The 25,213-nt window shown below is 30.3% G+C and overlaps 1 protein-coding gene across 17 annotated transcripts in view; it reads left to right on the top strand.

Moving 5' to 3' along the window:
* Positions 1-24,958, top strand: part of LOC143068164 (cilia- and flagella-associated protein 70-like) — a 41,731-nt gene extending 16,773 nt beyond the window's left edge. For 2 of the 17 annotated variants that reach the window (XM_076241997.1, XM_076241993.1), the window contains 20 exons: positions 3,098-3,261; positions 4,145-4,205; positions 4,376-4,437; positions 4,711-4,773; positions 5,010-5,148; positions 5,724-5,909; positions 10,176-10,309; positions 11,933-12,048; positions 12,288-12,449; positions 12,975-13,148; positions 13,522-13,554; positions 14,152-14,181; positions 14,573-14,602; positions 15,266-15,286; positions 18,263-18,450; positions 20,657-20,809; positions 21,474-21,635; positions 23,332-23,421; positions 23,883-24,032; positions 24,684-24,958. In XM_076241997.1, the coding sequence (XP_076098112.1) occupies positions 3,098-3,261; positions 4,145-4,205; positions 4,376-4,437; positions 4,711-4,773; positions 5,010-5,148; positions 5,724-5,909; positions 10,176-10,309; positions 11,933-12,048; positions 12,288-12,449; positions 12,975-13,148; positions 13,522-13,554; positions 14,152-14,181; positions 14,573-14,602; positions 15,266-15,286; positions 18,263-18,450; positions 20,657-20,809; positions 21,474-21,635; positions 23,332-23,421; positions 23,883-24,032; positions 24,684-24,764 (2,199 nt within the window). In that variant the 3' untranslated portion in view covers positions 24,765-24,958. Of the gene's footprint in view, positions 1-144; positions 217-1,928; positions 1,968-3,097; positions 3,262-4,144; positions 4,206-4,375; positions 4,438-4,710; positions 4,774-5,009; positions 5,149-5,723; positions 5,910-10,175; positions 10,310-11,932; positions 12,049-12,287; positions 12,450-12,974; positions 13,149-13,521; positions 13,555-14,151; positions 14,182-14,572; positions 14,603-15,265; positions 15,287-18,262; positions 18,451-20,656; positions 20,810-21,473; positions 21,636-23,331; positions 23,422-23,882; positions 24,033-24,683 lie in introns of all 17 variants that reach the window. The other 15 variants (XM_076241991.1, XM_076241990.1, XM_076241988.1 and 12 more) reach the window with 15 other exon arrangements.
* The last annotated feature ends 255 nt before the right edge of the window (positions 24,959-25,213 follow it).

Below are 25,213 nucleotides of genomic sequence, written 5' to 3'. Positions count from 1 at the left end.
TAGATTCCATCACTTAACACTGATGCATTATCTGCACAAACGCAGAATGGGTTCAAGGAAACAAAATTTTCTTTTACCACAGGTTATGTTTTAACTAAGTCTGTTGCATGATAAGTTGTATTGCATGACATTTGTATCACACAGTCATCTTTACAGAGGTCAATGAGTACAACACAGCAGGCTCCGCCTCCACCTTCCAGCCAAACACCAGCTGAGGTCAGCCTTGAGTGACATCCACACAATCCCACCCTATATTTTTAATTCACCAATCACATTACAATGTTTTAATATCACCTTGTCACATATGTTTCAGAGTGTATTTGCTTTACTTTTAAACAACAATGTGTCTAATGCTTTGATGTGAAAAATGTATTTTTAACAAATAATTTAGTTTATATTGTACATAGATTCAGTCTGCTTCTTTTTGTACATGTCAAGAATTGTTGATGTGATGTTAGTTGTTTAATTTGGAGTGAAAAAATGTCCAAAGGGCTGACCATTCTAAATTTCTATAGAAATACAGGCATTAATTTTTTTATTATGTTTTTTAATTCGCCCATTTACCTTATACTGCATAAAAAATGATAATTTTTGTATACTTATAGATTATCATTGGTCATCTCAATGAGCTTTTTTCTAGCTTGAGCCGAATGGCGAAAGTGAGAAAGCAATCGAGTTGAGATGACCAATGATAATCTGTCTATTCCTATTTTACCTATGACAATGTTGTGAATTTCCTCAAAAAGTCCTCAAAAATGTTCATTATATCAATATCCATTAGACAGTACAAGACAAGACGAGAGTTGTGATTATAAAAGTTTGAATATTTCAGAAAATAATAAATTGATCCAAACTATATATAAATATTAAAAAATGATTCAATTTGTTTTTAAACATCTGTCAGATGTCAAGAATGGGATTGTTTAATGAGGTAAAGATCTTTCAATGTACTAGAAGAGAGAAACTGCAACCATAGATAATAAAAAATACCTAGGACTTATAATATTGTGTCTTGTAGCTATTGAATTGAAAACTATCAAAATAATGTGTTGTGTCTCATATTAGGTCATGTGAAATCTACATAGCTTGAAATAGTGTAGCATTTGACTTTATTTTTATTGATTGTTAGAATAGATTTGATGACTTTCAATGGTTTCAACAACTTTTTTCTATCTTATTTTAATTTTGTTGAATTCTGTGCTTTACTTTTAAAATAGGATTCTGTTTTAAACTTTGTCTTAAGCCAGCGATGTAAAGAGAACATTTGGGGATTAATTTGAATTGATCTGGTACCCCCCCAAAAAAGGTATAAGTGGAGTAACTTACACAAAAGAATTTCTTTTTTAATGTTTCACAAAATATGGCAATTCAGGGTAGACAATCATGTAAGATATTTCTTGTACCATCAAGTGAGGCTCTAAACCAGTTTTGGAAAAGAAAAAAAAAATCCCATTTTGATACCTATAGCTAAAGACTAGTAAAAAACTATAAGCTCTGGAGCATTATTCATGCCATATGACCCAAACAACGAAAAAGATGGAGATAACAGTCATACGACAAAAATAATAACTATAACAAAGTAGGCCTTAACACAAACCATGCCATTGTGATCTTAATCTTTGCATCAAAAAAACATTTACAGACAAGATTGATAGCCATAACAAGTCATTTCTTTTAAAGTAACGAAGGTTTATACAATTATGGCCTGATTTTGTTTTTCCCATTTTACATCTCAAAGTAAATATAATTATTTTTTGTAGAGGTATGACAAACTTTATTTTTATATGAACTGATAAAATGATTTATTAAACTGTGGTACAAGTCATGGTACAGGTCATGATATCCAGCACAAATCAGATTTTTTATTTTTCCTGATTCTTTTGTAAATTTATATCAGTCTAACTTGATTGTTCTTATGATCTAAACAGGATAAAGATTTGCATAGCCTAAGCAATCAGTCAGAAAGGGTAAATGTGTGAATTATATTTTGATAAGTTTTGCTTGGTAAGGATGACACTTGAGGAGCACAGCATATATCTTATAGTGATGTTCAAATAGCTTTTTTGGGAATGTATGACCTAATTTTTAAATTTTAAAAGCCATTTCTCAACCAGAACCACTCTGTTCTTTTAAGATTGAATGGTAGCAACAAAACTGTATTTTAACATATAGGATTTGTGGGTTGACAAAAATGCACAACATTATACACTTTTTAAATATGACATGATTGCACTATTGGATAGATTTGGTTTGCTTTTTTGTTGTTGTAAAGTTCATTGTATGGTTATATGTGAAGGCAGTACATAGGCATAACTTCCATCATTATTGACTGTGATGTAAGTGGCATATTAATTTTTTTGACCATGATGATTTCAGTATGAGACCATAATTAATTTTGATATTTAAAGTACTCTATCATTCACATAATTTGCTAAAGAATGTGAGAATGAGACTCTAACCAGCAGCCATACTTCAATTACTTTAAATGTTAACTGATTGTTATAAAGGTTCATCATAAAGACAGTTTTTATTTTTATTTTGCTTTTTGCAGGTGACATATTTCTGTCTTAAAAGATTTGCTTTTTTTTTCTAGACTTGACTATAATAGATTTGTAATTATCTAGAGATATAGTATTTTTAATTAATTAAGTGTTCGCAAGAACATGTACTTTGTTTTAGTGTTGAATAATGCAATTGGTATAGTACAGTTAACATAGGTTTTTAAAGATATTTGCACATTCACATGCCTAATTTTTAACAAGTTTTTTTTTTTTTATTTTCATTTTCTTTCTTTCTTTTGTATTTAAGATAAATTGTATTGTAAACAATAAAGAAGCATACTGTGAACATTTGTATTTTGTGCTTTATAGATGGATTATTTTCTTATTTTTCTTATAAGGATTTCAACAAATGAACATATTTGATATTGACACAGGCATTATTAACTTTTTATTAATGTTTATTATCAGGATTTTACTCATAATTATATTGCATGTAAAGAGAATGTTACTAACCTGCATGAAGATCGTGTGTTTTATTTTAAACATGATTTCGATGACACAAATTCATTTAACCATATGTCTTCATTATCCCATAGGCATCACAGACCATAAAGTCTGATACCGGTTCAGAGATGGAGGGACAAGCACCTGTCAATGTGGAAGGACAACAATATGTGGAGGCTAAGTCTTATGTCATGTTGGAGATCTGTCTAGCACACCCACTTATCCCTAAACGTCCAGCAGAAGAACTGGCTAGAAGGTAAATAGACAAAATATCATGTAATAAAATTGATAATGGAAATAGGGAATGTGTCAAAGAGACAACAACCTGACCAAAGAGAAGAAAACAGTCCTTGGTCACCAATGGGTCTCCAACACAGATAAAAAATCCAGCACATAGAGTAGTTTTGTGAAAATGAATTTTATTGACCTCTTGGAGAAACATTTATGAGGCAAGTTTACATTTGAATAAAATTTGAAGGATTTGAAAAGCTTAATAATAGTAATGCTGTAAATATTCTTTTTCACAATGGCTAAAATTAAAGTAGAACTTCAGTTGCAAAATCCTGTATGACCCGTAATATTTAAAGATTTTTTTTTTTGTATTTTTCTCTATATAAAATTTAATTATTGTCAATGTATTAATCAAAGTTCATAGAATTTATTTTATGATAACTTTATAAAAACATTAGGGAACATTCTTAGAAGGAAGTAAGTAGTATCGTCTAGCCTATTTTCACATGACATTGTTGCATTCACCTGCAACAAGAAAATATCAATATTCACTTGTACATCACTGACCTTTGCTGCTGCATTTTTTTTATACCTAAATTCAAAATAAAGGACTTAACAGAAATTTTTTATTATTTTAAAATTCATCAATCTCTTTTTTAAGTGCCTAACTTTAACAGTAGGAAATTTTATTGTTTCATTTTAAGTCTACTTTTGAGGTAAACAACACCCCCCCCCCCCAAAAAAAAATAAAAAAAAAAAAAAACAAACAAAAAAATACAACAAAACAAAAAAAAACAACTATTAAAAAAAATTGAGAAGATGTATGCAATTGTTTGTGCTCATTATGAATAACAAACTCTAAAAAGTGCCAGTCTATGATTTTTCACAAAGTGTTTGCTTTTTTCCAGGGTAGCTGAATACATTCCACCAAGACCTCTGTTTCCAAAGAGAACTGATGGAGCAGTGAGGGTGAGTTGACTTGACATACTGTAGAGAGTAACTTATCAACTTGTTAAGTGTAATTATAGCAACAAATTAAATTTAGCCTAACCCCCTAATAAACTTTGTAGTAATGTATTGATTGACTTTTTTTTAATTTTCCGACATTAATGTAATAATGTTTTTGTATTTAATTACAGTCTGTGGAAGATTTCCAAAATCAAGTGGCAAGCGTGGCTAATCTGATCCTGGATGAATTCAGGTATATTTTTAAAACTTTACTTTTTAAACTGACCTGTTATATAATGCTCACATTTTAAATGATAATTAAGAAGTTGAATTATTTAGAAAATGACAACTAGTGCTCTAAGATAGGCTATCTCATATATACTTGAATAATAATAAAAGGAGACATGGGACAATATTTCACTGAGACTGCAAATAGCCATTATGTAAAATGTGTTGGAATTAAAGTATAATAAAAATGTATTTTATCCATTTGGATATAATAAATAATTGATTTTTTTTTTTACAGGGACCAGTTTGGTGATGATTTCAAACCAGATGATACAGAAACCTCTGAGGCTATGGAAAGCAGGTAAGACATCTTTGACAGCCATCATGGAGGTTGTTGTCTTTAATGAAGACAATTTCACTTTATTTTTCAAATTTTTGACAGAATAATGAACTTGGACTGCTGAGTAAATTAGGAGTCAACAGGTGAAATCACAATATATAGCATGGTGGAAGAGTACTTGATTCTGATGAATTCTGTACAAAATCAGTTGCTTACTGTTATATATATTTTTTTTAAGTTACTGTTTTAATTTGCAGGAGACAGAAACTGATTTATGAACTGAACTCTTCAGGGAAATACTTTGCATTTAAAGAGCAGTTAAAACATGCTGTAGTGAAAATTGTAAGAGAGAAATACTTAAGGACGTCAACCTTTGAAGACAGACAGGAATTACAGGTAATTATATTAGCATAAGTGCCATATAATCATTCACCTAGTAGTCTTCAATCAAAACAATATAACTTACTGTATTTAACTTGGATAGTTGACTTCAATACAAAAAAATATGAATCTGGAATATGAAAACCTAAAAGAGGCAATAACATAATTTGTGAATGAAAACATTTCTCAGTCCTAATCAATTTGGTTTTGCTGTTGGCTTATGAACTTTCTGTCTGGAGTTTTCCTGTTAGTTCTGTATTTTTGTTATTTTACTTTTTAACAAAAAAACATGTAAATAACTATTGATAAAATTGAGAAAGGAAATGGTGAATATGTCAAAGCGACAACCACCCGACCATAGAGCAAACAACAGCCGAAGGAATGGGTCATTCATTGTTCTTTTTCAGTTGTTGGGCAACGAACCAATATTGTCCTGTGCTTGATAAAAATATAGTTTTTTTTTGCAGTTGTTAACATCTTGTTTTAATGCCTGGTGCTGGTTGAACTATTGTAATCGATTTAATGTACACAGATTTATAGCAATATTTGGGATCATTAAAAAGAATTATTGTTAATACTTTATATTGCAGACATTTTTAAGTGAGTTATATGTATACCTGATTGATCAAATGCATGTAGCTCTTGGAAAAGTTCTAGCTCTTGAGGACCAACCTCCTATCCCTGAGCCATTGACAGACTCAGCACAGCTGAAACATTTTGCCAGAGAGGCTGAAGTCAATGATAATTATGAGCTGGCTACTAAATATTACCAAGAGGTAAAATTAGTTGTTTTAACAGAGTTTTGTTTTTGAACAAACCACATGCTGAAAGCAAGTTAACATATTTCTTGTGTTAAAGTTAAAGTTTATTGTTGTAAGCTATTTTAATAGTGATTATTGTAACTAGCTTTTTGGGATACGATTGCTGTCAAGCAATCTGTAGACTTTTACCATTGACCCTATGATACACTCCCTCACGTCATTCGTTTTATTCTAAACATTCAGCAACATCTCAGATTCTTATGATTGTCTTGCTTTAAAAGGTAAAAACAAGCAAAACAATTGAACATAAACAACTTTCCTGTAATGTTTTACTCATAATCTTCATGTGTGATATTTTCCTTGACTTATATGCGTGTTTTTAACAATACGGAAAATCAGAATTAAACAGTATTTATATTTAGTGTTTTTATAAATTTAGAAACACGTCAGAGGGAATTCCCAAATTTTGATAACTTGCGAGAGTTCTCTGAAAGCCGATCGATAATTCTATTTCTGTCACAAGAACTGAAGTGGAGTATTTCTATATTTTACCGTTATGAAACTGATATTTGATACTGTACTCTCATAAAGAAATGGAGAACCATTCATCATATCATTTAATAAACGTTCTTGTTCCAAATCGCAAGTCGCGGTTTGTTTATGTATTAATGCCCATGCGTGGTCTCACTAATTAGAGACAAAAAGAATTGTAGAGACAAAAAGCGTCAAGAAGCGACAAGAAGAAAAAATTAAACTTGTAAATCTAATTCAGTTGCTACATTTATTTACATGATATTTTATATAAGGTATCACAGGGAGTATTACCTTTACCCTGTCGTTTTATGGTATTACTTTTACTTGTGTTTTAGAACAATAATATATTTTGATTTTTATTTGTTTTTAAAACTATTTTTGTACAATATATAATTAACTTGCAAAATGCATTATTTGTGCATAATTGTCCAGAAAATACATACACAAATTGTGAAATACAAATTAAGAACTGAAATCAAACAAGAGAAAAACATAACTAAAACGTGAATGTTTTTCATCATTTTATTTAGTGTATTGTCTCATTTAACGATATTTATCATGTTTATGCATATAGATTGAAGATTAAAGGAAACTGATGACAATCTTGAGTTTTCAACAGTCAGGTGTTCACTATTCGGTACAATAATTGTATATTCTGGTGCATGTAATAGATGAAGGTGTTAATGGATGTTATTGTAGCAATTAAACAAAGGACACGCACCTAGTTAATCTCATTTGATGCTCTGAATTGTGTATTACCTTGAGTGAAGCCACAGCTAATGTTGGTCCTATCAGGAAAAAATGATTGTACAGTTAGGAAGGAAATAATATTTCATGTTTTTTTTTTATTAAATCCTTCAAAAGGAAGGTAACAAATCTTTGTTTTTATTTTCATTTTATAGCGTTTACATTTCCTTTGCTCTTACACATGTTTAATTTCTTCATATAAAAAGTACACAATCTCTTCCTCGAATTTTTTTTATTTCTTCATCTTTCATTCAATATAATCCTAAAAAAATATTTTGATGTATGTGATAACAAAATGTATTCTTGTCGCTAAATAGCTTCTTGTTGCTTTTTGTCACTAATTTTTTTTCTTCTTGTCGCTTCTTGACGATTTTTGTCGCTGATTAGTGAGACCCCACATGCGTGTAGTTTTCCTGATTTCAAGGGGTATCAGATTGAGTGATTCCCCGCTTCATTGATTAATTTGAAACTCATGGGATTCTTTCTATGTCTGTCTGCATATGGAGGGCTATTGTTGTTGCACAATTTTAAATCATATGCATAATTTAAATTAAAATAAATGTTTCATCGTAAAAATTTCCTATAACACCCCTTCAGCAGAAATGGAATCTTCCATATTATCGTTTCGAGTTGTCTCCCTTTTCGAAGTATTGGTCAAGAAGAATTAACTCGTTAATGCCGATAAACGTCGTATTATATTAAGAACGATCTCAATGTAAACAGAGGAGTGTGTACGGAAAGGAGTCATGCCATCTGACCCAAAGGAACTTCAATAACTAAAGAGTAAGAAATGGGGTTCCTCCTAAACTGGTCCGCCGTTCTATATATAGCTTCGCACCGAAGGTCAGTGTAACGATAAGTGAACACAACAGGGGTCCAGTTTAGGGTTCCTTCTAGAATTACGGTGATAAGATACGGAAGCAAGTTAACTCGTACCGCGGCATTGGAACCAAAAAAGTTAACTTGTACTACTGGGAAGTCAGAAAAATATATTAAAAAATATGTTTTATGGGTTTCTGTTTGTAAACTTAATAGAAATAAAGTTGAATTACTTGAATTTTACACAGGAGTTAAATGAAAACTTAGACAAAAATAAAGAATGTGTTAAAGCATTAATGTTTTAACTGATCTTTCAAACTAGAACATAGGCGGATCCGGGCCCCCCCCTTTTTTCGTGGAAAAAAAATTGGTTGATTATAAAGGGAATCATTGAAGCATGACTGGAGCGAGCCCCTCTTAGGTCAGTCAGCGGGCTCCCCCTTAGGAAAAGTTCTGGATCCGCCACTGTAGAACTTAATCCAGAGGAAAGTTAAAACATTGCTTTAACTGTACTTTATTAAAATTGAACATGTTGAATATATATATATCCAATTTAAGTTAATTAAAGCTGTAATCCATGATCACAAATTGAATGCTATGTTTACAATTGTTGAAAGCCATGTGCTTTTTTTGCGGGGAAAATGCGGACCCCCTTAACAGGAATCAGTTACATTTCATTGTTATTTATAGACAGTAAAAATAATTTTGGCAATCATTTTGACTAACTGCTAAGATTTAATTATTCATGAAAAATTTTCTTCGGGTGAAACTGTTAATACTTTAATTATCTACATCTGCCACAGTATTTTCTATCCAATATACAAGGAACATTAGCGACAAATTGGTCATTGTACTTTCAAATTATATACATTTTACAGACTTAAGAGGTATTGGGTTAAAGTAACGTATATTATGTATATTCATCATTTAACACCATTTGAATGCATTTAAATAAGTTGGTACGAGTTAGCAATGGTACGAGTTTGCATTGGTACAAGTTTTTTTTAGTGGTACGAGTTTACAATGGTACAGGATAACTATAATTCGATAAAACACAATAAGTACATGGCTCATACACTTGTAACGGGGATTGGCTATTCTTTAAGTTGAGTGACTATTCAGATTGTTACATTTTGCATGTGCAGTTGAATTAGTTTAGAGATTAATACTATCCAGCTGTACCAGGGTTACTGGCCAAAAATGCTTGAGACTCCCGCATGTTCATATTATTTTGCGGCAGTATTCTTGGATCTATTTTTTTCCTCTTTGATCTTTTCAATTTTGGCCAAATATCATGCATTTGTTTAATGAAAATTTGGCAGAACTGCTATACATGTGTCAATGAAAACTATGGCAATCGTATCCCTCAGAGCATTCTGCTCTTTGATTATATGAGACAATGCTTGTGTATGTCAACCAGAATTTTTCCTGCTCTAATTTATACGCCCGTCAAATTTTTGATGGGACGTATTATGGTATACAAATTTCCTGCGTCCGTCCGTCTGTCTGTCCGGCGTAAACATGTTGCACTGTAACTTGAGAACGACTTATCCAAATTTCATGAAACTTATTATAGTTGTTTCTTATGATGGTCAAATGATCTGTATAATTTTTGGTGAAAATAGGATTAAAACTTTTTGAGTTACGGCACTTTGTAACTAAAACAGGGGTGTGTTTTTATAACATGTCGCACTGTATCTCAAAAACAGTTTTTTATTATTTTTTAAAACTTTACACACTTCTTAGTTATATTAATCTTAAGATCTGTATACTTTTTGGTGATGATTCAAAATTTCATTTTTGAGTTATTGAGTATTTTATAAAAAAGGGGAAGAGTATTTTTACATGTCGCGCCGTATCTCAAAAACGATTTATGATTATTGCTTAAAATTTTACACACTTCTTTGTTATATTAATTTGAAGATCTGTATACTTTTTGGTGATAATTCAAAATTTTATTTTTGAGTTATTGAGTATTTTGTAAAAAAGGGGGAGTTTTTTTTTTACATGTCACACCGTATCTCAAAAACAATTTATGATTATTGCTTAAAACTTTACACACTTCTTTGTTATATTACTCTAAAGATCTTTATATTTTATTTACTTTATGTATTAGAAATAATTTACTACTTTTACCACAAATAAACAGAATTTTAAAAATTGAGTGATTTGTGTTTTTAGAGGATAGCTAGGAACAAGAATGACCCATCTCACTGGTTTGACTATGGAACTTTCTGTTTGTATATCAATGACATCACTAAAGCAGAGGAGTGCTTCAAGGAGTGTATAGCTATAGATCAGAAGCATTTACATGGGTAAGTTCTAGATATCAAAGGGAAACTATTGTGTGATTGCTATGAATAAACTCATCATAGATACCAGGATTGAAATTTTATATTTGTGTCAGACACACGTTTCGTCTATAAAAGACATCAGTGATAAACAAATAAAAAGAAGGACTTGAAGAGCATTGAGGACAAAAAAAATCTTAAAAGTTTTGCCAATTACAGTTAATAGGGTAATCTATTACTGAGGTAGAAAAGCTTTAGTAGTTAAAAAATTCTAAAAAAGTCTGTCCGTCTGTCTGTCTGGCGTAAACATGTCGCACCGTAACTTGAGAACAACTTATCCAAATTTCATGAAACTTAATATAATTGTTTCTTATGATGGTCAAATGATCTGTATACTTTTTGGTGAAAATAAGATTAATACTTTTTGAGTTACGGCACTTTGTAACTAAAACAGGGGGGTGTTTTTTTTCACATGTCGCACTGTATCTCAAAAAACGATTCTTGATTATGGCTTAAAACTTTAAACACTTCTTAGTTATATTAATCTTAATATCTTTATACTTTTTGGTGATGATTCAAAGTTTCATTTTTGAGTTATTGATTATTTTGTAAAAAAGGAGGAGGGTTTTTTTACATGTCGCGCCATATCTCAAAAACGATTTATGATTTTTGCTTAAAACTTTACACACTTCTTTGATATATATATTAATTTAAAGATCTGTATACTTTTTGGTTTTGATTCAAAATTTTGTTTTAGTGATATTAGGGTTTTTGTAAAAATAAAACAGGGTGGGGGGTTTCACATGTCCCGCCGTGTCTCAAAAAGAATATATGGTTATTGCTTAAAATTTTCTCAGAAACTATTTATGATTATTGCATAAAACTTCCACACAAGACGTCGGGCGTATCATGCGCTCATGGCATAGCTGTTTATTTGAATTATCTCCCATGCTATACTAAACAAATATCTTTATAAAGAATATTTACAATAGGTATACTGTGGCATTAAGGGATAGTTATAAATTTTTTTACATTTATGACATCATGAGGGTGTATAACTACAGATTAGAAACGTTTGCATTGGTAAGTTCTGTATATCAAAGGGAGACTATTGTGTATTTGCTATGAATTATCTCCCATGCATTACTAAAAGCTACAGGAAAGTAGTTTTATTAATTTCTTGTATTAATAAGGGAGTTGGCTTCTCAGTTTCAAAGTAATTAACTTTTCAAAAAACTAGTTTATATTGATAGGGAATTAATAAAGGAATCAAAAAAGCAAAAAATATATATAGGTCACCGTGCTTGTTTTCGAGATATTAGCCATTGAAATTTTGGCGGGAAAATGTTCTCTCTTGATTTTTCATAACTTTATCATTGACAAGTTTAAGTCCTCAGAAACTATTAAAAAATAATTAAAATTTTATAAGACTTTAACAGACAGCTTATCATTATACGTGTAAAAGAATAATAAAAAGAAAAATGGTGGTCACCGGGCAAAAAAATTTAAGCCATTCAAATGGATAAAACCAGAGGATTCCGAAAATCTGACCAAAATTCCAAAACATGACAAGCGTGCTTCCTTAACTATGTTTTGACAAATTTACCATACTTTCCAATATAAATATCTTTCTTCTTCTTGTTTTAGGCTTTTGTTGTATGGTGTTGTATGTACCTTACAACAGAGACATGAAGCAGCAGAAACATTCTTTGAAGCAGCTACTTGTGTGGATCCAAAAAGTATTTTGGCATGGACTATGTTAGGTATGTCTACATATTGTCCATTTATTCTGGTAGTAAATAAAAAGATGAGGTATATTTTGCTTCGTTGAATATCTTGTTTTCATCTTGTTTATATTTGCCATGTTTTAGAAATTCAAAGAATAAAGTATATAATATCCAAAGACTCACCAGATAGCATAACTTCATAAGACATCAGTATCAAAATTCTATATATGAATATTAAATCTATCAAAATATTTAAGAACTATATATTTTTTTAGGATTATTCTACGATGCTGTGAACAATGAGATAGGTGCTGAGATGGCGTATCTTGAGGCTAATAAACTGAACCAATCTAAAGCTGTAGCTATAGCTAGGGCCTCTAGAGAGGATGAGCAGGCTAAAGAGAGGGAAGCTAGAGGTCAAGAGGCTGAGGAAAAAGGTAGGCAAACTATACCTCCATTGAAATAGTGCATGTTTCATGTATCCATAAAATGAAAATTGTCAATTTTCATTCCATAAAATAATGTCAATTGATTAGATGTAATGCTTAAAATTACTGTTTTTGTGGTGTACCAACTTTTACATGTCAAATGAGTAATGAAAACCACATATTTTCAAAACTTGAAAATGCATACTTTATAATGTTTATTTACATGCTCAACTAATTTAAGCTTGCATTCCAAGGATATTTTCACACACTTAAAAAAAATCTTTGAAAAAGGAGCATACTATTTCTCCTACTTGTTATTTTACATTGACAAAATTTCAATGCTCTGAGTATTGTGTAGTACTGCCCAGGAGAACTTAAAACTGAATACATATACAACTCAATATTAATAGTACTAGCCCAAATTATTACTTAATACAATAGCTTGATAATATGTGATTAAAGTAACTTACTTATATGATGAATGCAGTATGCTAAATGGGTTGAGGTATAATATGTTGAATTTATGATTAATAGGGGAAGCTGATGGTTCTCATGCTGGTGACCAGGGTGGCTTAGCACCCCCTCAACAACCTCACCCTGATATCAAGCAGCCATCACCCCCAGGCAGTGACAAACCACCGACTTCAGCTCGGTCTGGTGGTCAGAGATCTATGTCAGATAGAAGACAATCAGCCACACGTAGATCAGGTATGGAAGGTTATGATACCTTTTGAGCATGGAGCAAATTTAAATTTTCTGTGTCTAGGGAATATATATATCTTTATATCCTTATTTGTCCTGAAATTTAGATTGCTTGACCTGAAACTATATATTTGTTGCACTGTTTTATATATTTACTATTTTCCTTTCCTTTTTGTTTTTATTTGAGTTTGAATTATTTACAGAGAGATTAAATAAAAGGGTAATGCATATCATATACCACACTCATCATTCCTTAAGAAATTTTCAAATCATTATAGGGTCAATTTTGTCCCAAATTGAAAAAATGTACCTCCTTCATAAAGTTTAATAGTCAGGTATACAAATTGGTTTTATTGAAATTGTATGTTTTTCATCTCAGAAGGAAGTCTAAAACTCCTACAACTACCATCAGGTAACCTATTAAGGGGAGTTGATACAGTTCAGGGGAGATAATTTTAAACACAAAATATAGAATTTTAATGAAAATCAGATGACCTGAATCTATCATAATTGTTGCATGCATGGCCCTGTGATTTGTATTCAATTAAGAAGCTGTTCGTCATTTTTAACTTTGAAAAGTTATTTTCCTACAACATATGAGGCAACAGTTGGAGAACACATTATCAGGAACATTTTTTACAGTTTTTTTTTATAAAATAGTCCCAGCTTTGTAAAATTGTTTTATGAATTAATTTCAAAGATCTTTATAAAAATCAACTCGTATTAAAAGTACTTAGAAGATTGCAATACTAGACACTGATGTTTAAAGTTTTTTCAAGGATCTTATTTCAATTTACAACATATTTCTAATAATCAAATGACAGTAAAAAGTGAAACTTGAGTCAACTCCCCTTAGTACAAGTATTGTTTACACATATCCCTTACCTAACTATTTCATGGCACAAATTTCATTTCTTACTTACCTTTTTGGGATCTTTAACAATTTACCTGAAGAGATTTTTTAAACAGTGAAATACAATTTATGCAAATTATATGTATTTGATCTTAGATGATAGTTTACAAATGCGTCGATCATCAGGTAAACACTTTTTTTTCAATAATACACAAAATGTTTTCCTCACTTTGTCTCCCTAATGACACATGTTTTTCCGGTTTTGTCACATTTTTTTTATAATTATTAACCATAAAGTAACACTACTTAGAGAAGCTGGTATGGAGGTCAGAGAATTGTATCATTTTATAGGACAATGGAATATAAGATTCTATTTTTTCAATTATAAACAATTGGAAAATTATATTAAAATACGGGTAATAAGTTGGAGTTACAATGAAAGTTTTCCCATACCCACAGTATATCAAATCCCTGAATCCGAGTAGTTTTTGCACAATGTTCCTGCTTTGTGCACTGATTATATAAGTATAAAGTAGCGGTTTTAGAGTAGAAATGATCCAAACTTTGTTTTTATTAGATGGAAGTGACAAAATCCAATTGGAAGGAGGTAATAATGGTAGTTAGATATATGGTGGTCAGTTACATGTGTGACAACCCATGAACCTTTACACAGTGGTAGTCGATTACATGTGTGACAACCCACCTCATAACAAGCACCTGTTTCGCTTATAATCATTATTTAGTACTATACAATGATACAAGTTACCTCAATTGCTTTTGTATGTACCCACCACATTCTTGCTTTATCCAAAATAGTACAGTCATCAGAACTTTAACCACCTTCATCAAATAGTATAGTATTTCATATATTTATGAATAGTCTTAATGATTTTAGAAAAAAAAAAAAAAATATCAAATACAGCATGTAAAATATATTTACTGCTGTTTTGATAAAAAAATTAAGGAGTTTGGCCATCATTGAAGGAATTAAATGTTTTCCTGTAGTTTTGTAACATTCATTAGAAATCATTTGATGTCATAGATAAAAAATTATTTGTCTGACATGCGTCAATATTAAGTGCAAAATTTAGGTCAGTCATAGTAAAATCACAGAATCCAAAATTGGTTTATACTATAATGATGGTATGGATGCAAGCAGATAAGTTTAAGAAGGTGACAACTTTTATAGCATGTACTGTGGCAGGGGACATTAAAACAATATTCTTTTATTTATATTTTTAACATTTGAAAATATATTACTGTTTGACAGGAAACACAACAATATCTAAAGGTAATTTTCAATAAAATTGGTCATTTGATAAACTTACAAGCTAATACAAAGAATTTAAAAAAAAATATTTTGAAATAGACATTATAACACTAATAATAATTTACAATTAAAAAATTATGTGGATGAACTAAATAGAATAAAAATCTAAACCAACCATGTAAACTGTTTGGTAACATTTAATGGTGGAAGCTTGTCTATGTTTTGCATGCTATTTTTATGTGATATATTTTTTATCTTCTGGGTTTGGAATAAATATTTCAACAAACAAATTGCACTTAAATTTACTCTATATACTTAAATTTCAATGAACTTTTTTTTTTAAATAACAATACATATTTTTACATTCACCTTTTGTTTATACTCATGTTTAACACCTATTTCATGCTTATGAAATATATATGCCAAATTAAACAACATATATTTTATACATATTTATAACTTTTAAATATTTTAAATTTGTACATGTACAGCCATTATAGAAATAAAGTGGATGTAAGCAATTATAGACAATCATATAGTCTTCAACAATGAGAGAAACCCATAACCTTATAGCTGGCTGTAAAAGGCCCTACATGAAAAATATGAATCAATTCAATCAAGTAAACTTACTGCCTAATTTATAACAAAACAAATATGACAGACATGAATCAACAACAACCACTGCACTTTAGGCTTCTGAATTGGGGCAGGCACTGGATTAAACATGTTTGAAGGCGCCAACCCTGGGACAGTGGTAAAGACTACAACATAAGATTAAAGTATAAAATCAGTTGAAAAGGGATTAACCCATCAGACTGATACAAAGCAGATAAATCTAACAAAAACACAGACTAGATGCGTATTCATATTTCATGTTCATTTCATCCGATCGATTAAAGAATTCACAGGTGTTGGCCATCAATGTCAGTCTACGAGGTATTATTTACCTTGTTATCCATCCTATCAGATTGCACATTTTTACCTTTTTAGAAAACCTTTGAACATTTAGGAGTTCTCCCAAGACATTAAAATACCAAAGATTAAATATTGTGTATAGATTTCACATTCAAAGATGTCAGCCAGATTAATAACTAATTTTGAAGTGAGTTTTTCTTTTGGTTGGGTAGGTATTCTGTTTATGCAGGGCATATTTAGAATTTTCGGGTGCTTAAATAGATATATGTTCTCATATGAATTATTTTGCAAAGTAATACCAGAACAGTTTAGTCTGTGCAATTATAGGTGCACAGTTTAAACAAATGCATTGATATATTTTACATGAATATTTTGCTTGCTGTAACATATTACACTACCACTGTACTGTCATTCTCATTAACATGCATGTTTGTAATTACGTAGGTAGAATAGTGCTTTAGTTGTGAAATCATTTATTTATTTGCTTTGCACAGCATTTTTATTTAAAGTTTTAAAGTAAGATTTTGGTTTAAAATTAATTTTGCTTCTTGGCTCAGTTATATCAATATCTATTTATGTCTGTTAATTTAGGCATTTTTTTTCTATCTTGATGTAATAACCATGTCAAGAAAGAAAGCAACAAGTCATGCTTGACAGAATATTTGATATTTTTTATTGAATAATACTTTGCTAAATGTTGTAAGGTACAACTTTTTTTTGGGTGTCATTTCCAATCAGTTTTTATGATGATTTCATTAACCAAAGTACTACCAGTCTTAATTGGCTTATACTCCAGTTACAATTAGAAAAGGTTTAGATCATGCCATTGAATTTACAATCGTTCACTTCTCACATAAAGCAGTCATTTCAGCTAGCATCACACTATAAACTACAAAGCACATCAATGTGTACTGAGCTTGTGGTCATAAACATTTGGAGTAGATTTTTGTGCTCAGACTCCAATTTAAACCAATCAAAATACTGGATATAGTGTTCAAAGCACATACTTTGTACTCTGCATACTGTGTAAAGTTTTATGACTGTAAGCCATGTTGTTATACAATTAGTGCTAGTATAAATATCTTCATGCATTTAGTGAAGGGCTAAAAACTGACAACTATTAATATATTCCTCAATTTCAACAGTAGGTAAATATAATTACACCAAGTCATTCTTTCACTTTGGATTCAGCAAAAATTGAAGACTGATGCAACTTTGAATTGAAAAAGAAATAATAAAACGACTTTCAAATTTTTTATCCAATTAATTCTAAAATATAAAGCAAAAATTGACTGATATATGTCACTACACCTGTTCTTCAGATGATAATTCCAAAACACCTCATCTGTTATTTAGAAAAAAAATTGAAGAATTCTTTTGCCAAACATATTAGAAGAAAGTGAACTTCCACCACTTGCAGTTTTCAAAAAGTTATGATTAACGTATGTTTTGACTGTGTTATATGTATGCATGATAATAGGTCATTTTTTTTTTTTGAATTGATAGATATAGATAGTTTATGGACGATAATTCATTTGCCTATTCCATAAATGATGGATAATAAACCATCTCACTGTCCCATTAAGGATGGATAATAAAACATTTGACTGTCACAAGAAATAAAAGTTACTCATTTTTCAAAAAAACATTTCCAAAGAGTGACAAAAGCGTAAGTTTTGTACTAAAGATACAAGAGGAGCAAAGTGAAATTTGATACAATTTGTGAAAATAAAGGTCTTGTCCAAGTATTATGCATACACTTAGAGCTAGATGAAAAACTTATTGGAATATTATATGTGAGCTAGTGAAATGATAAACAAAATAAACCTTTATTTCAAAGTCATCATGACAAGCCTTCATGTAATTTTTATTTTTTATTTTTCAGTTACTCTTAAAGAGTTATACATATATATTGAATAATATTAGTTCGTTACATATTTCTTCACTTTAAAAGAAAAAGGTGTATAATCAAGTTTTTGATGACTTTGAAATCAATGCATGTTTATAGCTATATGTATATAAATGTTTCACTAACTGGGTGAAGGTCATGCTTTTCACATTGCTTTGTCTCACACTTGGCAGCAAGCAGAATAAAAAGTGACAGCAGTATGTCTCGTCCAGGTAGCCACCATAAAGTTGGCAGTCAGAGAGGATCACCTCAACCACATGAGGAGACAGAGGAACAACCCCCCAGGGAACCAACACCCGTTCCAGCCTGTAGCATTTATATGCATGCTATTGAATGGCTTTTGGAGGTCAAAGCTATACCTGTAAGTTTTATTAAAAATCATTAGTGTGTAATAAATACTAGACGCAGATTACCTGTAAAAAAATATTGAGACTAAATTAACTGTTTATTTATCTTTTGCTATGGAAATTTTACCCCAAAATAAATACACCAGCCGGCTGCCTCAGTATCAGTTTTTCAGTTGTCAAGCTAATTTTTAGGCCAGTTGAAAGATTTCATTGTATTATGTTTACTCAAACAATTTAGCATTATGTTGTCAACTTTATTATTTTGTACAAACTTTGAAATAAAAGTCACAACATGGTCATATTTGTAATAAAATTAATGGATTTTGTTTTTCTTTAAAAAAAAGTTCCATAAAGAAGTAAGATACCATTCACATCTCATACAGTTGATGTTGTAAATGTTTTATTCCCTTTCACTTTTATGGTTACTTATCAGATCACATGAATATTTACCAAAATCACTATTTCGTAGAGATACATTTACCCCCTTTTCAGTTTATATGCATTAAAAGTAGTAGGTTCAGTAAGACCCCTTTTTGGCCCCAAAATATAGCAGTTTTACAAAATTGTGAAAATGTAATCATTTAGCTAATTACTGGAAAGTAGAATGCTTCTGCTATATTAATATGGGCTGTTTTTGACAATACAATGCACATATACCGGGTACTAGCATCATTAATTCATGCTTAATTACTGAAATCTTTACAATTTTAGCATTTTAGTTAAATTTTAAAAATCTTTCACATAAACTAACTGAATCAATTGAAATAGACACTTAAGTGTTTAAAAAGTGTCCAAAATCTTTCATTAGATGAACCAGAAATTTGAGGCCAAATTTGGCCCTTACAAGGACCTGCTTCTTTAACTTTAAATTCAGATCATTGTGAAAAGCGAAGTGATTTAAACAAAGAAATAATTTTAATCCTTTGCTTAATTTAATATACATCACCAAGTACAGTAAATGTATTAATGGTTATAGAATTGAATTAATTCTGTATTTACAGAACTCAATTTTAATAGTAGAAGAAACTCTCAATTCTGTTAATATATATGTAGGACTCAAATCTATGGCGTGTTCCAAATCTATGGCAGATTCCTAATCTATGGCAAATGTGACGTTACAAACGCCAAACAACTCAAATCTATGGCAGATTTTTGTTTTCTCCAAATCTATGGCAGATCTTTAAATTGCGTCACAATAGAATAACGCAATATTACATGGTAGCTGCCACAAACGATTGCGAAGCTCATAGATTTGAACACGATTCCAGTTGAAGGTATTATCCTGGACAACAATTTGCGGATGATTTAAAGGAAGATGTGACCTATTATTCGAAAGAGGGTCAAAATGGGCTGTATCAGCCAAAACCCGCGTTGTACAAGCTAGGGCACCACTTTTTTCAGTACCGGATTATTAAAAAAGGAGTTCTAGTAAATGTTTAACTATCTGCAGCTTTTATAAAGTGAAAGATAAAATTAACGGATATCTATTTGATTTAAATTGTCAACAAATAAAAAAGTAGTATTAACGATAAAATAAATATTAGTTGAAAATTCAAACTGTTTATTTTTATTATATTTTTTTTAAGGGACTTACTAGTTGGTCTAAGGAATGGGTAAAATATAGGTATCATGATTATATATATTTTTTTTAATTTTTACGGGGCACAACATTTCAAGCCTGAAGTCTGTTTTGAGGAATTCATCATTTACAAAACAAAATCGGTTACCATCACGATTTGGTTGACCATCATTTCACAAATGTTTATAGACATGTCGTACATTTCCACTGGTTTCAGACAAGTCATTGATCATAGTATGTACTGCATTGTTTTCCATTAGCTCAAAATTTGCCATAGATTTGGAACAACAAAAATCCGCCATAGATTAGGAAATTACAAAACTTGCCATAGATTAGGATTGTAAAAATCTGCCATAGATTTGGGATGGCATGACGTCACATTTGCCATAGATTTGGAATCTGCCATAGATTTGGAACCCACCATAGATTTGAATCCTACATATATGTATATTTTTTACTGTAAATTGCCTCATGCAGAAGGCATTATCCAAATATCATTCACGCATTGGAAAACACAACACATCAGTGCTTTATACGAATATTTCTTTAATTCTATTATGGAAGATCAGTGGTGTTCCTAGTAGCATTTTACTTTTTTTAACAATAATTTAATAATAAAACTTTTCCTTGAAATAATACAGTTCACAGAAAGAGCTTTGGCCCATGAGCTGTTAAGTCCAGTGGGAGGACCAACTTCTATGTACCACATTGCATTTGCTAGACTTAAGTTACAGAAGAAAGAAACCACTGATGCGGAGGAAAGCCTGAATGAAGCATTACAATTTGATTACCAGGTTAGTAATGAATATTTAAACATATTTCATGCACACAAATTATATGATATAACCTTACTAAACTAAAGAAAGTCACTGACTTTCGATCTATACAATCATATTTAAGAATATGACAACAATTCACTAAAGATTATAGAAGTAAAAACAGATCTTCTGAAATCTCTTACAAAAAAAAGTAAACATGATGCACAGGAAAGAAGGTGGAACACAATTAGTATATTGAATTTTATATTATCAAAGCTGTGTAGGCATGGCACAAACCCATTATGTAGAATTGGTGGTAAGTTGTTTTTTACATTTACGCTATGCATGTTATAATAAAATAAGTTCCAACTTAATCTTTTATTGACTCAACAATAATTCTCATTTGTTGTTTCCTTTTCTATAAAAGAGCTTGATATTCTCCAAAAGCCTTGCACCATTATATCGTCTGTTTCTTTAATTTCCAGACATGAAAGTAGATAGAGATGGGATTATTTTGCTGCGTTAAAGGTCCAATGGTGGTTTGGGCTGTTTTTTGCTTTATGATGAAATTTTTGTCTCTTTGACACTTTACCGTTTCAATCCTCAACTTTAGATATAAACTATGAATTGATGATATTTAATTGTATGAAAAAAAAAAAGAGATATGATGGATAATAAATTGTATTTTTATTTATCATAGAACCCTGATGCTTGGGCACTGATGGGACATGTGAAGTATATGATAGGCGACACAGAGAATGCCAAAGATTGTTATGAGAGAACCATATCATTTCTCCATGATGCCTCAGAAATGCATTCTATATATCTTAGACTAGCTTCTATTTATCTTCAAGATCAAAGGGTAAGTTATCATCAAATTTTAAGATGTGTTTACATATTTTCTGCTAAAATATTCTATTATTCTGGACTGAAAAAAAAACCATGTCTTCAAAATAAAGTGTTATCTTCTCACACCACCAACCAATGAAACAGAATTGATGGTATGCTTGCTCTAATTTTTGACAGCACTTTAATTGATTATTTAAAAAAAATCCAAAATATTATTATTCTTGAACATTAGAAACAAATTAGAAAAACAAATCAAGCTGAAAATAATGTTTCAGCTGTTATCCCTAGTAAACTAGAGATTTCAGGACAACCAGTCAAACAAAGTGGTGTTAAGCAAGCAAACATCAATCAATCAATCAGTCAACAAACTTTAAACAAATGAAGTTACTGTACTACTTGTAAAGGGGATAGAGAGAAAGGAATATAAATTATATGTATTTAAAGATATAAGGACATTTGGTTCACAATTTTTTGTAATTGCTTAAAGATTGTTGTGTCATGTGTTTCTGGTCTTGTCTAATAATGTTTCTTGGTCAGATTAATGTTTATAATTTGGTATTACTACTCACCTACTATGGTATGAACAACTCCTTCATGTTACCTTTTTTTGATTCTATAATCAGTCAGGTGATGATAACATATGATATAATTTTAAAACAAAACCAATATTTCCCAAAGTAATCAATGCCAAGCAATTAAGATATAATCACTGAATAAAATGTGGGTTTCATTGAAATTTAAATGTCGACTATCAAATCAAATATCAAATAATCAATGACAATTTTTGTTTGTTTTTTTTTTTGATATTAGAATAAGGATCCAGAAGAGTTTGGCATATGTCATATATCAATTTGTCAATATTATTTTTAGCAGTTCTGGACAATGATAAGATTAACAATAATATATATGCCTTTTATTAATATTTGCCATTTTCTGATCATCTACAGTTTTTCTAATACTATTATATTGGTTGATGTGAATAGATGTAATATCTGATTGTAATGTTTTATTGAAGGAAATTCTGCTTCTCTTAGGTATTCCCTGATTGAATCATATTTTGATTTAGTAATATTAAGAAGGTTTCAAAATGCTTTTTTTTCACATGATTAAGATAAAGTATTTAAGGTCAAATAAGTTGTTTGTCCTAAAAAAAGATCACATTTTTTACAAATGAAAATTAACAATGAAACAATTGCTCTTTTACAGTCATTTAAAACTTCAACTTGTTCACCTTATTTCATTGAGACAAATGTGATTAAGTACCTAAAACTTTTATTTGTAATGATTGATGACTCTGTGTATCAGCGCCAGTTTGTTTTATTTTATTACCCTAAATTTGACCATAAATCTGTATTACCTATGTCTAAATTATGTTACTTCACTACAATAGATTCTTGTTAAATAAACAGTTTAGCACTTTTCTTCTAGCATAAAGTTAATTAAGACTTAAAGAGAACAAAATTGAAGTTGTCACCTCAAGAAAGGTAATTTTAATCTTCTATGCTTTTAAATTAAGCTTTCTTTAATTTTCTTTCAACTTTCCATTTGATTTATGAAGAAATATGTTTTTCCCTTTTTTGTGGTTATTGATAGGTAGCCTTTAAAGAGTTGACATATCTCTAGATCATACATTTATGAAAAAAAGTTGCATGTGACAAACTTTGATTTATCACTAAATTTAATTTCATTTTCATTTATTTTGTTTGTAGTTCCAAGATGCAAAGAATGTATTTTTAATGGCCTGTAAGAAGTCAGCATCCTGTGTGTCATGGTTGGGTGTTGGTATAGCATGTTATAGGGTAAGTTATCCTTTGTGTCATGGTTAATTGTTGGTATATGTGTCATGGTTAGGTGTTGGTATAGCATGTTATAGGGTAAGTTATCCTTTGTGTCATGGTTAAGTGTTCGTATATGTGTCATGGTTAGGTGTTGGTTTATGCTTCATGGTTAGGTGTTGGTATAGCATGTTATAGTATAAGTTTTTGTGTAAAATTTGTGATTTGAGAGTGTTACGAAATAGAAAAGTTTTGTATCTATTTTATAGTTATACCATATTTAACCTTTTAATGTTACAAATTTGAATTTAAATTATTTCCTGTCGAAGAGTAAAGTAATTGTAGAACATTTCATTTTATTAATTCAGAAAACATCTGATTGAGTATATTCTTTTAGACTTGTAATGGTGTTATATTTTTTTATGCATATTGCAATCACTAACTTACTACATTGCTGATAATAACTGTATTTTAATCTGTTTCAGTTGAATGAATTAGGAGAAGCTGAAGATGCTTTATCTGAAGCCAACATACTGAACAATGCTGATCCTGAAGTATGGGCCTATTTGTCACTTGTCTGTCTGAAAACTGGTAGACAATTAGAGGCCGAACAGGCTTATAAATATGCTATCAAGGTATTTTTTCTTATTTTGATATTTTTTTTATATTCAAAATCTTTCTTAATGAAAAGAACTCTTATATACATCAGAAATTGATTTTGTTTTATATGGATCATTGACAGTGCTAATTCAAAAAGGTGTGGTATGATTGTCAATGAGACAACAAAAGAACAAATGACACAGACATTAACAACTATAGGTCACTGTAAAGCGTTTAACAATGAATTTATTTGAAACCTGTATTAAAAACTTGATCTCACAGACTATGAGTAAAGCAGGTGAGGTATTGCAATGTTCAAATTTTAGTCATATTTAAGTTTGCTAATTTGATGGAATCAAATATGTGTCCAACATTTGCCAACGTTAACAATTGTCAGTGTGTATTTTTAAGGGAAAATAAGATCTATCTACAGCAATTTAGAATACCTACAAGTTCTTATATACAACATTTGCTTTTTTAAATAGCTTAAAGTAATAAACGATGACATCTTAATGAAGAAAAAAAAATCAATTGAGTGAGCAAAAAAACAGTAGTTAGATTTATATTCCAATTCTGTCAATGCATCATCTAGATGTACATGAACTTATTACCACATGATGTAAAAAAGAAAACAAAAAGTATTTGATGCTTAGTTTTTTATTTACAATAATTGTCCTTTTTTGCAGCTTAATTTACAAGACACTGATTTGTTGAATGAGATACAGAGTGTACAACAACAGGTCGGCTTTGGGAATCCAGAATTCTAGACGTAATACCTGACTAGAAAACAGTTCCAATCTTAGAATTCTAAATGAACTTATTTGAATAAATGACAAATCTGTGATAAACTCATGTGAAATTTTTATCTTCTTTATTTTATTTATGAAGTCTTAAAAAATCTACTATTTATAATCGTTTGTAAAGTCTAAATAAGAATTAAATAAATTGTTGTATTTAGAAATTTTGTTTGTCTTAGTTTTTAATTGAGCATGCAATATAAGTTATTTCTGCCACTTTCAAAGTAACATTTTCTTCATTATTCCTGATTGCTTTATATTTTTTTTTTTACCTCCAAGACACTCAATTCAGGTCATCTGGCTACCTCTGGCAAAAATAACTGGCTGCTAAAATATAGCAAATAAAACAATTACATTACCATTATTCCTGACTGCTTTAAAAAAAACTATCCCAAAGACTCATTCATTCCAGGAACCCT

This window comes from Mytilus galloprovincialis, chromosome 3, assembly GCF_965363235.1.
Source record: "Mytilus galloprovincialis chromosome 3, xbMytGall1.hap1.1, whole genome shotgun sequence".
Taxonomy (NCBI): Eukaryota; Metazoa; Mollusca; class Bivalvia; order Mytilida; family Mytilidae; genus Mytilus; species Mytilus galloprovincialis.
The sequence above is the reverse complement of the archived record's forward strand: the minus strand, read 5'-3'. Positions and strand labels throughout refer to the sequence as shown.